This window comes from Garra rufa, chromosome 2 (assembly GCF_049309525.1).
Source record: "Garra rufa chromosome 2, GarRuf1.0, whole genome shotgun sequence".
NCBI classification, from domain to species: Eukaryota; Metazoa; Chordata; class Actinopteri; order Cypriniformes; family Cyprinidae; genus Garra; species Garra rufa.
Window position 1 is genome coordinate 16,440,550 of NC_133362.1, and position 16,320 is coordinate 16,456,869.

Genomic DNA, 16,320 nt, shown 5'->3' on the forward strand with positions numbered 1-16,320 from the left:
TGATGCTATTTATTTTTGAGGTTTGAACTCAGTTCCCGTTTTTCGGTTTTGATGTTTTCTGAGGAAACACTTATAAACAACTTAGACTATTTAAAAATAAAAGATACCAGATTTGAAGCAAGACTGGGCCAACTCTTTTGTGGCTAAATTCCACCACATATTGAGAACAATCAATATTGTAATAACTTAATAACACTAAAACAAATTAGTGCTGATGCTACAAATACAATCACTATATGTCAAATCTTCCAAAAAAACAAAACAAAACTCTATTCTCTTTGGACATAATAAATCCTTTCATAGATCATACTTATTACTGTGCTGTCCCAAATTATTTCAGTTAACACTGGCAAAAAGTACTGAAACAGCGTATTGAAGAGAGGTAGCCGCTTCTGGTCATTGTCAACAAACCACATCCTGACATAACCCATTATTCAAGAATATGTCACACTGTTCTGAGATCAGCCTGTTATCAGACCTTCAATCACAGCCCCTAAACTGCTGGATCCCGACTTTAAGAGCATGTCAAAGCCCAGCAGTATGAAGAAAATGAGTTGTCCTAGTTATGGTATTGACTTAGGCCCCAGAAAAAGCTATGGAATAAATTTAAACCTCTGAGGATGTGTAACTCTAGTAAGGAAGAGAAATGATGCCCAGTTGGAGATGGAAGAAGAGCCTCTCTTAAGGGAGAAAGAGAAAGAAATAATGATGATGGATTGCTTTTACATCCACGAGACATAAAAGACAAAAAAAATCATTATGGAGTTAAAACACACACTCAAAAACGAAGTATCTGCAAGCGTGTAAGGTCTAAAAAGTATTTTGTAATTCATTCTTCTATTCTGTTGTAATTCTGTATTTTAATCAAAAACAAGATGATCTTACCAACCCCAATCTTTTGAATTATAGTGTAGCTTATAGTATAAATGAAGATTGTCAGTGTATTTTCATGGGTACATTTTTGTCTTTGGAAAATATGCAGTGATGAATCATGCAAATTGAGACCAAGATCGTGTGTTAAAAAAATAAATAGGTTACATTTTGATTTAGCACTGAATTTTTGTGATGTGGTCTGTTCCTTGTCTCTCTATTCTGTGGTTATCAAAACCCTGTATTGTCGTGACCTCAGACACCAGATGGCATCAGACTGTTTTATAAAGAGCGACATGGTATCCTTTCCATGTATTTCAAAAGTATTTCAAACTACAGTGTATAAAGAATTCTGCTGTGCCTAATCACAACTTTCTTTTGAAAAGCTATAATGTGGTGCAGACCTTTGCAAAGCCAGAAAGATTAACGTCTTGGACAGTAATGCGTCAGCGTCGTAAATATTACCATGGGGGGTGTCAATGACATTGAAATGCTAGTTAATCCAAAGGTGTTTTTTTTGTTGGCAGCAAAATGTGTGCGTGTGTGGTTCTGTACACGCCAACCTATTTTTCTCTGAGGTTTTGAACCATGTTTTGTCAGCTCAGCATTCAGAGGGGACATAGTCATCAGAGAAGAACTGAAAATAAAGGAAAAAACAACATAAATAGACTTCTATTACTGGAAATAATAAAATACAGCATTTTCCATTGTGGTAGTTGACTCATCAAAAATAAGGTTAACAGTCTATGACAGACAATACGTCTACTGAAGATAATTCTGGCTAAAACCAAAATCAAACATTGGGAAAATTATTCTTGGATGGGGCTTAAAATGACATCCTGCATGTTCTTAATCCAAGCACCACCTGGCCAGAATCAAGAGCCTCATATAGACTAAAAGATGAGGTTTGTTACCTGGGCACAACTGAAAGTTGCTCATCCACAGAGAAGCCAGTCGCAATCTGAAAGCAGAGCTCGTCCAGCCTGGCACTATTAACCTCTAAAAGGGCTACTGAAGTCCCAAATAGAGAAGTCGCCAAACAGCACATCTAGAAAGAGAGAGGTTGAGGGTAGTCCTCATGTTATACCGTCTCACACAGACCACTTTCCTCCCAGAACGCAAACCACAGCCAAATCTTGTAAAAGCTTTACATCTTAAATAATCCTGGCTTTGTGAAACCATAAACTGCTAATTGCAGGGCTGTAAAAATACCAAAGATGCTATACATGTCAACTCTACAGCGGCTTAAGGTTAACGATAGGGATCAATCTGTCAAAAAAATATGAAATATTGTATTTGTATACATATTGCACAGAAGACTGAGAAGTTAGCGTTTAGCACAGTACTTACATTGCCACCAAGCCCATTTGAGATGGCCCATGATCCTGCCATTGAAATGCTTAGATCACCTGTCAGGGAAAAAAATGCCAGTTTCAAGATCTAAAACAAATTTAAGTGAGTTTCAGAGATAACCCGATAAATATTTAAAAACTACAGTAATTATGTCTCACAGCCATGAACTGAAACAAACTTTGGGAGAAATGTAATGTCTTAGAACTTGATTTTGGTTTGGAATAAATGAGTGTTTTACCAGGAAGAATTAGAAAATTTGAAAACTAAACAGTCACTCTTAAACTTCAAAATCCCAGAAAATGGCATCATGCTGGCATACTGATGGTGTAATTTCCCCTTCTTAAAGTATTTCTAGGAAGCCATTTGTTATAATGAAAATTATGCATATTTTTGAGGTGAATTTTGTTTTGAGGCTGTAAGATTTAGCCAATGTTATCATTAAGTGTACTGATTGTCTGCCACTCTCTAAAGCATCATAGTCCTGGAATATTTCAAGCTAGAAGACTAAATCCTTATCTGGTTATCACACAGAAGCCTACTTACGCTCTCTAAAGTTTTGTTGACCACTAAGGCCACTGGTGCATTTATTTGTATCATAGTTTTTGCTATTTAATGGTAATTATAATATAAATATAAATATAATGAGTCAAATATGTACTTGAAAAATAGCTATATTTGAACTTAAAACATGTTTATGTTTGAGGGTTAATTGAATACTTATGTTGCCTTTGAATGGAAGAATCATGAGAAGCTCTGATGTATCCAGGTCAAGCAGATACAGCCCATCAGAACTTCCGATCCACACACAACATCCTCTATGAAGGAACAAAGAAGACACTGTTTACAAAAAGACACTACAAAGAACTAAGGCTTGGTTAATGTAAAAGGGTACAACAGAAAAAAAATTAATGGAAAAAAAAAGATCTGTATTGTATAGACCTACTGTTGGAATTCACATGCTCTATAGAGAACATCTACAGTTCAAAAGAGAAAATAATAGTTGAATTTATAAAAATGGCCCTGTTCAAAAGTTGATTGAATACTGTGTTGTTACCTGAATGATCCACAGCTGTGGTTTTTTTTTTTGTTTAGTGATATTTGTTTATGAGTCAATTGTTTGTCCGGAACAGTTAAACTGCCAGCTGTTCTTCAGAAAAAATCCTGTCAGGTCCCACAAATTCTTTGGATTTTCAGCATTTTTGTGCATTTTAACTCTTTCCAACGATTATTGTATGATTTCAAATACTCACTGATGCTCCAGAAGGAAAAACGATGCATTTAGAGCCAGGGGTGTAAACTTTTGAACAGAATGAAGATGTGTAAATTTTTCTTACTTTGCCTAAATATCATGTTTGTTTTTTTTCATTTAGTACTGCCCTTCAGAAGCTACAAAAGATGCTTACTAATTTTCCAGAAGACAAAATAAATTCAATTTACCCTGATCTTCAAAGCTCTTAATGCATCGTGTTTCCTTCTGAAGCATCAAAGAGTGTTTGAATCTTCTGTAATAGCGGCATATGAGTCTCTCAGTGGTCCTCAGTATGAAAAGATGGATCCCAAAATCATACAGTCATTGTTGGAAAGAGTTCAAATACACAAAAATGCTGAAAAACCAACAAATTTGTGGGACCTAAAGGATTTTTATGAAGAACAGCGGGCAGTTTAACTGTTCAGGACAAACAAAGAACTCATGAACAACTATCACTAAACAAAAAATTCATTCAGGTAACAACACAGTTTTAAGAATCAAGTGTATGTAAACTTTTGAACGGATTCATTTTTATAAATTTTATAAACTATTATTTTCTCTTGTAAACATATTTTATGTGAAATATCTTATTTAGGTCAGTACTAAATAAAAAATAACATACATTCTGTATGATCCCTCTTATTTTGGTAAAATAATTAACATTTTGCAGATTCTTCTGTGTGTAAACTTTTGACCTCAACTGTATGAAAGCCTGTCATCTTTAATTGAAACTACAGAGGCAGAATCTATGATAAGAGATTGCACAAGCTTGCTCTAAAAGAGAACTGCAGTAAAGTTTGGAAAACCTGATTTAAGTCACATTGCAGTGCAAATCATAAAGTGGCAGAGGTCAAGGGTTATCACTCCTGACCAATAAACTAGAGTTATTGGAATAACCATTGTATATTGCAATAAAATTAAAGGCTTTTGTCAATATTTTTCGGTTTTCAAAACAAAGTGATTTTTGTGCATTTGCCTCTTCCTTTGCTTCCTTTACTTTCTGGGTCAGCAGACATTTCTCCACTAGTGTTTACAACATATGATATTACAAATTAAAGCATATAATGACATGTTTTGCAAAAGTTTTTAGGCCAGGTCTTGCCATAGCTGTAATTGCTGTTTAGATAGCATAAAACCATAAATAGGAGTATAATGACTTCCTAATTGGAAGTTTCTTTCCATGACCATAGAAACATCCGTTGAAAAATGATTTCCTACACATGTGAAGACAGGTGTATGATGCTGTATATCACTGCCACAACTTTACAATAACTATGTACATACTGTGTGCTTGTGAATACATTTTGTCTGCCATACAAAAAAAGCAAGATAAAGGTGAACAACAATAATAGACCAAAGAGAATACCTCTGCTGCAAGCTAGCATGACTGGACTGCAGCTTCTGTGCCCAGATTCTCAGAACAGGCTTTGCTGTCTCCACAGTTCCCTTCACATCATTACAAGTCATTCCTAGAAAAGCCCACAGATGAAGCTCAGTGAGATCTTTTTCACTTGAAGCAGATGTATCGTTTTCCGCAGTGAGGTAGGCACATGAAAAACAGTAGTTATACGCAGTCTGAATTGTGGCTTGTGGGTTTTCTCTAACCATCTGGACTATTTTGAGGTGAGCTGGGTTTTCTGAGGTTTCTGTCATGCTTCTGCTCAAGCTTTGAAAGGTCTAGTTTTGTCACCAGGCGACATTTGTGGTCCACAGGGAGAGTGTAGCACCAAAGCTTGAATCACAAAGATATTCCAAAATAAACAAAGTGATATAAAGAACACACAAGAGAGGTTGAAAAAGTGTGTGTGTGTGTGTGTTACCTGTCCGTCACCAGACCCTGTGATGAACTGACTGTTTTGCTCAACGAAGAACAGACTAAGCAATGGATACGCTGTGAAACAAAAACATCAGCAACTTCATATATACATATTCTCTACATTTACAAACTATGAGTGAAGAACCTCAAATTCTGTTGCATGAATATTGGTGTTAATAACTATAAACCAACCTGACAGCACAGCAGATTCAAAGAGGATATCTCCCTTCCTCACATCCCAAATCTAATACAAAAAAGAAAAATAAGTCATATGCATGAAACTTAGATATATTTTAGAGTAGTCAATGTGCAGCTTGTATAGCAGTGTAGATTTAGTGTCCTCTGAAAATTACTCAACATACAGCCATTATTGTCAAAATAGCTGGCAACAAAAAGTGAGTACACCCTAAGTGAACTTGTCCAAAGTGTCAATATATTGTGTCAGCACCATTGTTATCTGGCAATGCCTTAATCATCCTTGGCATGGAATTGACCAGAGCTGCACAGGTTGTGGCTGGGATCCTCTTCCACTCCTCACAGAGCTGCTGGATGTTAGACACATGGTGCTTCTCCACCTTACGCTTGAGGATGCCCCACGTGTGCTTAATAGGGTTCAGGTCTGGAGACATACTTGGTCACCCTATCACCTTCACCTTCAGCCTCCTCAGCAAGGCAGTTGTCATCTTGCTGGTGTGTTTGAGGTCGTTATCATGTTGGAAAACTGCCGTTCTGGAAGGAAAGGCATCATGTTCTGCTTCAGAATGTACAGTACATAATGGAATCCATGTTTCCCTCAATGAACTGCAGCTCCCAGTACCAGCAGCTCTCATGCAGCCCCAGACCATGATGCTACCACCACCATGCTTGACTGTAGGCAAGATACAATTTTCTTGGTACTCCTCACCAGGGCATCGCCACACATGCTGGACACCAATTGAGCCAAACAAGTTTATCATACTCTTATCAGACCACAGGACATGGTTCCAGTAATTCATGCTCTTGGACAGGTTGTCTTCAGCAAACTGTTTGCGGGCTTTCTTGTGAGCCAGCTTCAGAAGAGGCTTCCTTCTAGGACAATACCTATGCAAACCGACTTGTTGCAGTGTGCGGCGTATGGTCTGAGCACTGACAAGCTGACCTTCTATTTCTGCAACCTTTAAAGAAATGCTGGCAGCACTCATGCATCTGTTTTTTGAAGCCAGGTTCTGCACCTGACGCACAAAACGAGTACTTAACTTCGTTGATCGACCCTTGCAAGCCCTGTTTCGAATGGAACTCATCTTGGAAAACCTCTGTATGACCCTGACCACTATAGTATAACTTAGCAAATGGTTGCTGAAATGTGAGGGGTGTACTCACTTTTGTGAGATACTGTATGTATCGTATCTGTTACGTATCTGTACCTTGAATGTTCTGTCTTCTGATGTTGAGATGAGAAGATTATTGTCCCATGGACAGAACTCTGATGCAGTCACAGGACCCAGATGAGCTTTCAAAACTCCAAGCACTTCCTCTTTCTATAGAAAACACATATACAGTGGCCACAAGATTTAGGTCTTTATTTAAAAGTATGTTAATTGTTTCACAATTTGACTGAAATGTGTTTTAGTACATAATGCAAAGATGTTCTTATTTATCACTTAAGCAGACAAATACTTTTTAAATGTGATATGGCTGTTTATATCTGATACCAAAGACAGAAGCCAACAAGAGGCTTATTCAGATTTTTTCGTACACTAATTTACTGCTGAGCATTTCAATGTTATCTCTCATCTTTATGGGCTGGTCAATCACAGTCTGAGTAACGGAATGTTCTCCACGCAGACTTTGTTCAGCGTTTCATCTGGAGACGGGTCAAAGAAGGCATTTGTTTCCTTTTTACTGTTTCAGAAGGACTGCTTTTGTTTTTCGATTCACTGAATAGAAATTGTGTGTATCTATTTCATACCTCTGCATTCAGTAGAAACACTCTGGAGCCTGAACATGCGGCCACTTTCGAACTCAGCGGACACAGTGACAGATGCACCACCCTGCCGAGCAATGTGCCAACAACTCTACCTGAGGCAATTCCACCTGGAACACAGATGTCATGTTTGGAAAATGAGACAAAAAATGACTGACATAGAATAATTGGATACATGCTATTCCAGAATAGAGCACTCTTAAAGTGTCACAGTTTTATATTTCTGGATAGAATTGACTCCAGACTAGCAGATTTTTCAGTCTATTTTTGAAACAAAGTCTTTGGATGAGTATTACCTTCTTTGACCTGTCTGTAGCAGTGATTAATGTCCCAGATGATAACATAATCTTCAGAAGCGCTACAGAGGATGAGACGATCTCTCACCGTCCCAAACACCATGGCAGACACATCACTATGGTGTCCAGTGAGTTCCAAGGGAGGCTGCAGGAAACATTAAAATACCTTTATATGTCAGCCTAAATTAAAAGTTACTATATTTAGGTTTACAATTTAGGTCTATCAAATGTTTACTATTGTTGGTATCAGTGATCAGAGTAAAACGATTCATGTCAACAAATATTTAAAATCCACCACCTTTGCATTGTTTCTACATTCATTTAAAGATTCAATGTGAAAATCTATTTACAATACAACTTTTTTAATGTTAGATGCCATTAATCATGATTAATTAAACATGCACTACCAGTCAAAAGTTTTTGAACAGTAAGATTTCTAATGTTTTTTTAAAGAAGTCTCCTCTGCTCACCAAGCCTGCATTTATTTGATCCAAAGCAAAAACAGAACAATTTTCCAATATGTTTACTATTTAAAATAACTGTTTTTTATTTGAAAATATTTTAAAACGTAATTTATTCCTGTGATTTTAAAGCTAAATTTTGATCGAAAGCATCCTTGTTAAATAATAGTATAATTATTCTATAATTTTGTTTGTTAAAACGTTAAATAATACTGGCTCCAATCTTTTTGACTGGTACAGTGTATAATATTACAAAAGATTTTTATTTCAGATAAATGCTGATCTTTGGATCATTCTATTCATCAAAGAATCCTGAAAAAAACATACTCGACTGCTTTAAATATTGCTAACAAAAAACAAAACAAATTTTACTGATAGTCCACTGAATGAAAATTTTGGGTATTATATGTCACATTTTACTTTATTTTGCCATCCTCACTTACATAAATGAACTATTGTGTCCTGTAGTAAAAAATCTCCAAAATTATATCTGGTGTCTAAATAATGTTTGGTTTGACTGTATATATGGGTGTGTGTGTGTGTATAGATACAGTATCTCACAAAAGTGAGTACACCCCTCACATTTCATCTAATGTTTTTTAAAGACCCTCTGCTCACCAAGCCTGCATTTATTTGATCCAAAGTACAGCAAAAACAGTACAATTTTGAAATAACTTTTTTATTTGAATACATTTTAAAATGTAGTTTATTCTTGTGATTTTAAAGCTTAATTTTAATAAAAAAGCATCCTTGCTAAAGAAAAGTATTAATTTATATAATTTTGTTCGTAAAAATGTTAAATAATACTGGCTCCAAGCTATTTGATTGGTACAGTGTATAATGTCACAAAAGCTTTTTATTTCAGAAAAATGCTGATCTTTGGATTATTCTATTCATCAAAGAATCCTGAAAAAAACAACAACAACAACAACAACACATACTCAACTGTTTTAAATCTTGCTAAAAAACAACAACAACAACAACAACTAGAAGCTAAAGTTCGATGACAAACTTTAAATGTTGGCTTGGAGAGCCAACCGGGCAGCCTTGGGGCAAAAGGGCCAGCCCAGAACACTTAGAGCTCTCTAATTGAATTGTTGCTAGTAAAAATGGCAGTACGACAAGAAATGCTTAGTATATTTTAGGCTAAAACAGCTTGTCATAGAGGATCGTGTGTGGATTTTAGGTTAAAACGGCTTGCCATACTGGAATATGCGATGAGCCCCTGCTTCAAAGCCGCGTCGCGTTGCCGTGCGGTTGAGCCGAAAAGCAGAAATAAGCAAGCATTTAACCTTTTTATTATATGACTGTACTATTATTGTGTTGAATCGCTGGAGTGTTTGTATTAAAATAACTTTAAAAGACGTGCAAATGATGTCTTTGTTAACAGACACATAAATGCAGCCGTGCATCTCATGTTATAGTTAAGCCTATGAAAAAAGTAATTTGCACCCAATGCAGGTCTTTAAAATATTCTTCTATATTAATTGTGTTGAATCGCTGGAGTGTTTTTATTTAAATGCCTTTAAAAGACGTGCACTCATGTATAATTCTCAGTCAGACATCTCGGAGCTCATGTCTAACACACTGCTGAACGCAGCGCTCTCTGTATGAAAACAAAATGCTCACAAACAACTGCATTTAGCTGTTGATATTTTCTAATGGGTGGACTGAATTAAATCGCTGCAATATTGTAATTTTAAAGGCGTTCTAATTCGTGCAAATTATGTCGTTCGTCTCCATGTATACTCGTTGAAAGCAATCTGTACGCGGTGAAGGAAATGCTTAGGGTTTTCAATAAATTCGGTCAAACAGCTGAATTCAGGTCTTGATGTGTTCTAATGGGTATTTACAATTAAATGGCTGGAATATTGTAATTTTAAAGGCGTTATTTATATTCATTTTCCACCGAAGTCAAAGTGAAAGTAAGTCACAGCTCGGTAACATGTTCGTTAGTGAAACCTATTGAACAGCTCATTTGCAGCTAATGTTGTTCTTTAAGATATTCTTGTATATTTATTGTGTTGGATCGCTGGAGTGTTTTTATTTAAATGCTTTTAAAAGACGTGCAGTCATGTATAATTCTCAGACGGAGATGTGAAGCTCATCTGTAACACACTCTGTAAAGACAGCGGTTTAACTTTTACACAAAACAGCTCACAGCTGAATGTAGCTGTTGATGTGTTCTAATGGGTATTTAGAGTTAAATCGCTGTAATATTTAAATTTTTAAAGCGGTATTTATTTGTATTTCCACCGATTTCAGAGTGACTGTAAGTAAGAGGTTTGAGTCTTCAGTGGAGAGGTATTGCGCCTCTAGATGGCGCATTTTTTCTCAGCCCATTGAAATCCTATATAAATTTTTCATGCAAAAAAATTAATATTAAATCAACTGTAAGTCTGATCATTCCAAAAAGATATAGCAACACTTTCGTGACCAGGGCCCAGGGCTCCGCCGAGTTTGGGGCTTGTAGCCTTAAAGCTCTAGGAGGAGTAGCGTATAGAATTTTAGTCTCAGAAGAAGTTTAATAATAATAATAATAACTAGAAGCTAAAGTTCGATGACAAACTTTAAATGTTGGCTTGGAGAAGCAAACCGGGCAGGCTTCGGACAAAAGGGCCAGCCCAGAACACCATATTGGATTAATATGTGTATTTTAGGTTAAAACGGCTTGCCATACTGGAATAAGTGATGCCTGCTTCAAAGCCGCGTTGCGTTGCCGTGCGGTTGAGCCGAAAAGCAGAAATAAGCAAGCATTTAAACTTTTTATTATATGACTGAACTATTATTGTGTTGAATCGCCGGAGTGTTTGTATTAAAATACCTTTAAAAGACGTGCAAATGATGTCTTTGTTAACAGACACATAAATGCAGCCGTGCATCTCATGTTAGTTAAGCCTATGAAAAACGTCATTTGCACCCAATGCAGGTCTTTAAAATATTCTTCTATATTTATTGTGTTGAATCGCTGGAGTGTTTTTATTTAAATGCCTTTAAAAGACGTGCAGTCATGTATAATTCTCAGTCGGACATCTCGGAGCTTATGTCTAACACACGGCTGAATGCAGCGCTTTCTGTATGAAAAAAAAATAGTCACAAACAACTGCATTTAGCTGTTGATATTTTCTAACGGGTGGACTGAATTAAATCGCGGCATTATTGTAATTTTAAAGTCGGTCAAATTTGTGCAAATTTTGTCGTTCGTATCCATGTAAACTCGTTGAAAGCAATCTGTACGCGGTGAAGGAAATGCTTAGGGGTTTCAATAAATTCGCTCAAACAGCTGAATTCAGGTCTTGATGTGTTTCTAATGGGTATTTACTATTAAATGGCTGGAATAGTGTAATTTTAAAGGCGTTATTTATATGCATTTTCCACCGAAATCAAAGTGAAAGTAAGTCTCAGCTCGGTAACATAGTGAAACCTATTGAACAGCTCATTTGCAGCTAATGTAGTTCTTTAAAATATTCTTGTATATTTATTGTGTTGGATCGCTGGAGTGTTTTTATTTAAATGCTTTTAAAAGACGTGCAGTCATGTATAATTCTCAGTCAGGTTAGCTCCGATCCGTGAAAGCTCGTCTGTATAACACATTTGCTGAAGACAGTGCTTTAACTTTGAAATAAAACAGATCTCAAAAGGCATGATTTGTTGATGTGTTCTAATGGGTATTTACAAACAAATCGCTGAAATATATTTACTTTAAAGGCGTTCTAATTCGTGCAATTTATGTTGTTTGTGAGCACATGTCGAGAGAGAGAAGCCTAGTGCTGACGGCTTGTATAAGCGCTGAAGGGTGCGAGCTTTTCTCTTACAAGAACTACTCACAAACCACTGAATTTAGCTGTTGATATGTTCTAATGGGTATTTAGAGTTAAATCGCTGTAATATTTGAATTTTTAAGGCGGTATTTATTTGTATTTCCACCGATTTCAGAGTGACTGTAAGTAAGAGGTTTGAATCCCGCCTCTTCAGTGGAGAGGTATTGCGCCTTTAGATGGCGCATTTTTTCTCAGCCCATTGAAATCCCATAGAAATTTTTCATGTAAAAAAATTAATATTAAATCAACTGTAAGTCTGATCATTCCAAAAAGATATAGCAACACTTTGGTGACCAGGGCCCAGGGCTCCGCCGAGTTTGGGGCTTGTAGCCTTAAAGCTCTAGGAGGAGTAGCGTATAGAATTTTAGTCTCAGAAGAATTTTAATAATAACTAGAAGCTAAAGTTCGATGACAAACTTTAAATGTTGGCTTGGAGAAGCAAACCGGGCAGCCTTCGGGCAAAAGGGCCAGCCCAGAACCCTTAGAGCTGTCTGATTGAATTGTTGCTAGTAAAAATGCTATCACGAAAAGTAATACTTAGTATATTTTAGGCTAAAACAGCTTGCCATAGAGGATTTATGTGTATTTTAGGTTAAAACGGCTTGCCATACAACAAGTGTACAGCGCGTGCTTGAAAGCCACGACGCGTTGCTGTGCGGTTGAGCCTAAAAGCAGAAATAAGCAAGCATTTAAGCTGTGTAATATATTACTCTACTATTATTGTGTTTAATCGCTGGAGTGTTTGTATTTAAATACATTTAAAAGACGTGCAAATGATGTCTTTGATGCAGACGAAGACTGAGCAGTGCATTCAATGTTAGTTAGTTAAGCCTGTGAAAAAAGTCATTTGAACTCAATGTGGGTCTTTAAAATATTCTTCTATATTTATTGTGTGGAATCGCTGTAGTGTTTGTATTAAAATACCTTTAAAAGACGTGCAAATGATGTCTTTGATGATGCAGACGAAGAACTGAGCAGTGCAAACAGCTCATTTGCACTCAATGCAGCTCTTTAAAATATTCTTCTATATTTATTGTGTGCAATCGCTGTAATGTTTTTATTTGATTACCTTTAAAAGATGTGCAAATGAATTCTTTGTTGACAGACTGATAATGCAGCCTTACATCTCATGTTCCTTAAAAACCTTTGAAACAGGTCATTTGCATTCAATGCGGCTCTTTAAAATATTCTTCTATATTTATTGTGTGCAATCGCTGGAGTGTTTTTATTTAAATGCATTTAAAAGACGTGCAAATGATGTATTTGTTGACACTGATAATGCAGCCATACATCTCATGTTTGTTAGTAAAACGTTTGAAATAGCTCATTTACACCCAATGTAGCTCTTTAAAATATTCTTCTATATTTATAGTGTACAATCGCTGGAGTGTTTTTATTTAAATGCTTTTAAAAGACGTTCAGTCATGTATAATTCTCAGTCGGGTAAGTTAGCTCCGAGCCGTGAAGCTCGTCTGTGTAACACATTTGCTGAAGACAGTACTTCAACTTTGAAATAAAACAGATCACAAACTGATTTAGCTGTTGATGTGTTGTAATGGGTATTTAGAGTTAAATCGCTGTAATATTTTAATTTTAAAGGCGTTCTAATTCGTGCAAATTAGGTCGTTTGTGAGCAGATATACAGAGAGAGTACGTGCTGAAGCTCTACACGGTGAAGGAATGCTTAGAGTTTTGAATAAATTAGCTCAAATAGCTGAATTCAGGTCTTGATGTGTTCTAATGGGTATTTACAATTAAATCGCTGGAATATTTTAATTTTAAAGGCGTTATTTATTTGCATTTTCCATCGAAGTCAAAGTGGAAGTTGGTCAGAGCTCAGCGATCTCCTGTTGAGTAGAGAGGAATTACTCCTTTAGAGGGCGCTTTTTTTCTCAGCCCATTCAAATCTATGGGACATATTTCCATTCAGTGGAGAGTTCCATTCAGTGGAGAGGTATTGCTCCATTAGAGGGCGAAATTTTAGGAATTTTTAATGTAAAAAAATTAATAATAAATCAACTGTAAATCTGATCAGTCCAAATAGATATAGCAACACTTTCGGGACAAGGGCCCAGGTCTCTGCCAAGTTTGGGGCTTGTAGCCTTAAAGCTCTAGGAGGAGTAGCGTATAGAATTTTAGTCTCAGAAGAATTTTAATAATAACTAGAAGCTAAAGTTCGATGACAAACTTTAAATGTTGGCTTGGAGAGCCAAATTGGGCAGCCTTCGGGCAAAAGGGCCAGCCCAGAACACTTAGAGCTCTGTAATTGAATTGTTGCTAGTAAAAATGGCAGTACGACTAGAAATGCTTAGTATATTTTAGGCTAAAACAGCTTGCCATAGTGGATCGTGTGTGGATTTTAGGTTAAAACGGCTTGCCATACTAGAATATGTGATGAGCGCCTGCTTCAAAGCCGCGTCGCGTTGCTGTGCGGTTGAGCCGAAAAGCAGAAATAAGCAAGCATTTAACCTTTGTAATATATTACTATACTATTATTGTGTTAAATCGCGGCAGTTTTTGTATTTAAATACCTTTAAAAGACATGCAAATGATGTCTTTGATGATGCAGACGAAGAACTGAGCAGTGCAAACAGCTCATTTGCACTCAATGCAGCTCTTTAAAATATTCTTCTATATTTATTGTGTGCAATCGCTGGAATGTTTTTATTTGATTACCTTTAAAAGACGTGCAAATGAATTCTTTGTTGACAGACTGATAATGCAGCCTTACATCTCATGTTCGTTAAAAACCTTTGAAACAGGTCACTTGCATTCAATGCGGCTCTTTAAAATATTCTTCTATATTTATTGTGTGCAATCGCTGGAGTGTTTTTATTTAAATGCCTTTAAAAGACGTGCAAATGATGTATTTGTTGACAGACTGATAATGCAGCCATACATCTCATGTTCGTTAGTAAAACGTTTGAAATAGCTCATTTACACCCAATGTAGCTCTTTAAAATATTCTTCTATATTTATAGTGTACAATCGCTGGAGTGTTTTTATTTAAATGCTTTTAAAAGACGTTCAGTCATGTATAATTCTCAGTCGGGTAAGTTAGCTCCGAGCCGTGAAGCTCGTCTGTGTAACACATTTGCTGAAGACACTTCAACTTTGAAATAAAACAGATCACAAACTGATTTAGCTGTTGATGTGTTGTAATGGGTATTTAGAGTTAAATCGCTGTAATATTTTAATTTTAAAGGCGTTCTAATTCGTGCAAATTAGGTCGTTTGTGAGCAGATATACAGAGAGAGTACGTGCTGAAGCTGTACACGGTGAAGGAATGCTTAGAGTTTTGAATAAATTAGCTCAAATAGCTGAATTCAGGTCTTGATGTGTTCTAATGGGTATTTACAATTAAATCGCTGGAATATTTTAATTTTAAAGGCGTTATTTATTTGCATTTTCCATCGAAGTCAAAGTGGAAGTTGGTCAGAGCTCAGCGATCTCCTGTTGAGTAGAGAGGAATTACTCCTTTAGAGGGCGCTTTTTTTCTCAGCCCATTCAAATCTATGGGACATATTTCCATTCAGTGGAGAGTTCCATTCAGTGGAGAGGTATTGCTCCATTAGAGGGCGAAATTTTAGGAATTTTTAATGTAAAAAAATTAATAATAAATCAACTGTAAATCTGATCAGTCCAAATAGATATAGCAACACTTTCGGGACAAGGGCCCAGGTCTCTGCCAAGTTTGGGGCTTGTAGCCTTAAAGCTCTAGGAGGAGTAGCGTATAGAATTTTAGTCTCAGAAGAATTTTAATAATAATAATAATAATAATAAGTTTAAATAGCATAACAATATGTTGGCTTCTCCAAGCCAACATAACTAGAAGCTAAAGTTCGATGACAAACTTTAAATGTTGGCTTGGAGAGCCAAATTGGGCAGCCTTGGGGCAAAAGGGCCAGCCCAGAACACTTAGAGCTCTCTGATTGAATTGTTGCTAGTAAAAATGGCAGTACGACAAGAAATGCTTAGTATATTTTAGGCTAAAACATAGAGGATCGTGTGTGGATTTTACGTTAAAACGGCTTGCCATACAACAAGTTTGCAGCGCATGCTTGAAACCCACGACGCGTTGCTGTGCGGTTGAGCCTAAAAGCAGAAATAAGCAAGCATTTAAGCTGTGTATTATATTACTCTACTATTATTGTGTTTAATCGCTGGAGTGTTTGTATTTAAATACCTTTAAAAGACGTGCAAATGATGTGTTTGATGATGCAGACGAAGACTGAGCAGTGCATCCAATGTTAGTTAAGCCTATGAAAAAAGTAATTTGCACCCAATGTAGGTCTTTAAAATATTCTTCTATATTTATTGTGTGCAATCGCTGGAGTGTTTGTATTTAAATGCCTTTAAAAGACGTGCAGTCATGTATAATTGTCAGTCGGACATCTCGGAGCTCATGTCTAACACACAGCTGAACGCAGCGCTCTCTGTATGAAAACAAAATGCTCACAAACAACTGCATTTAGCTGTTGATATTTTCTA

The 16,320-nt window shown here is 36.4% G+C and overlaps 1 protein-coding gene across 1 annotated transcript in view; it reads right to left on the minus strand.

Moving 5' to 3' along the window:
• wdr27 (WD repeat domain 27) overlaps positions 1-16,320 on the minus strand; it is a 95,525-nt gene that overhangs the window by 54,341 nt on the left and 24,864 nt on the right. The window contains exons 2-12 of the mRNA XM_073834599.1: positions 7,548-7,692; positions 7,237-7,361; positions 6,692-6,805; positions 5,481-5,532; positions 5,293-5,363; positions 5,078-5,204; positions 4,839-4,941; positions 2,950-3,038; positions 2,221-2,279; positions 1,785-1,918; positions 1,434-1,507 (exon numbers count right to left, since the gene is read on the minus strand). Coding sequence (XP_073690700.1) covers positions 1,434-1,507; positions 1,785-1,918; positions 2,221-2,279; positions 2,950-3,038; positions 4,839-4,941; positions 5,078-5,204; positions 5,293-5,363; positions 5,481-5,532; positions 6,692-6,805; positions 7,237-7,361; positions 7,548-7,692 — 1,093 coding nt within the window. The remainder of the gene's footprint in view (positions 1-1,433; positions 1,508-1,784; positions 1,919-2,220; positions 2,280-2,949; positions 3,039-4,838; positions 4,942-5,077; positions 5,205-5,292; positions 5,364-5,480; positions 5,533-6,691; positions 6,806-7,236; positions 7,362-7,547; positions 7,693-16,320) is intronic.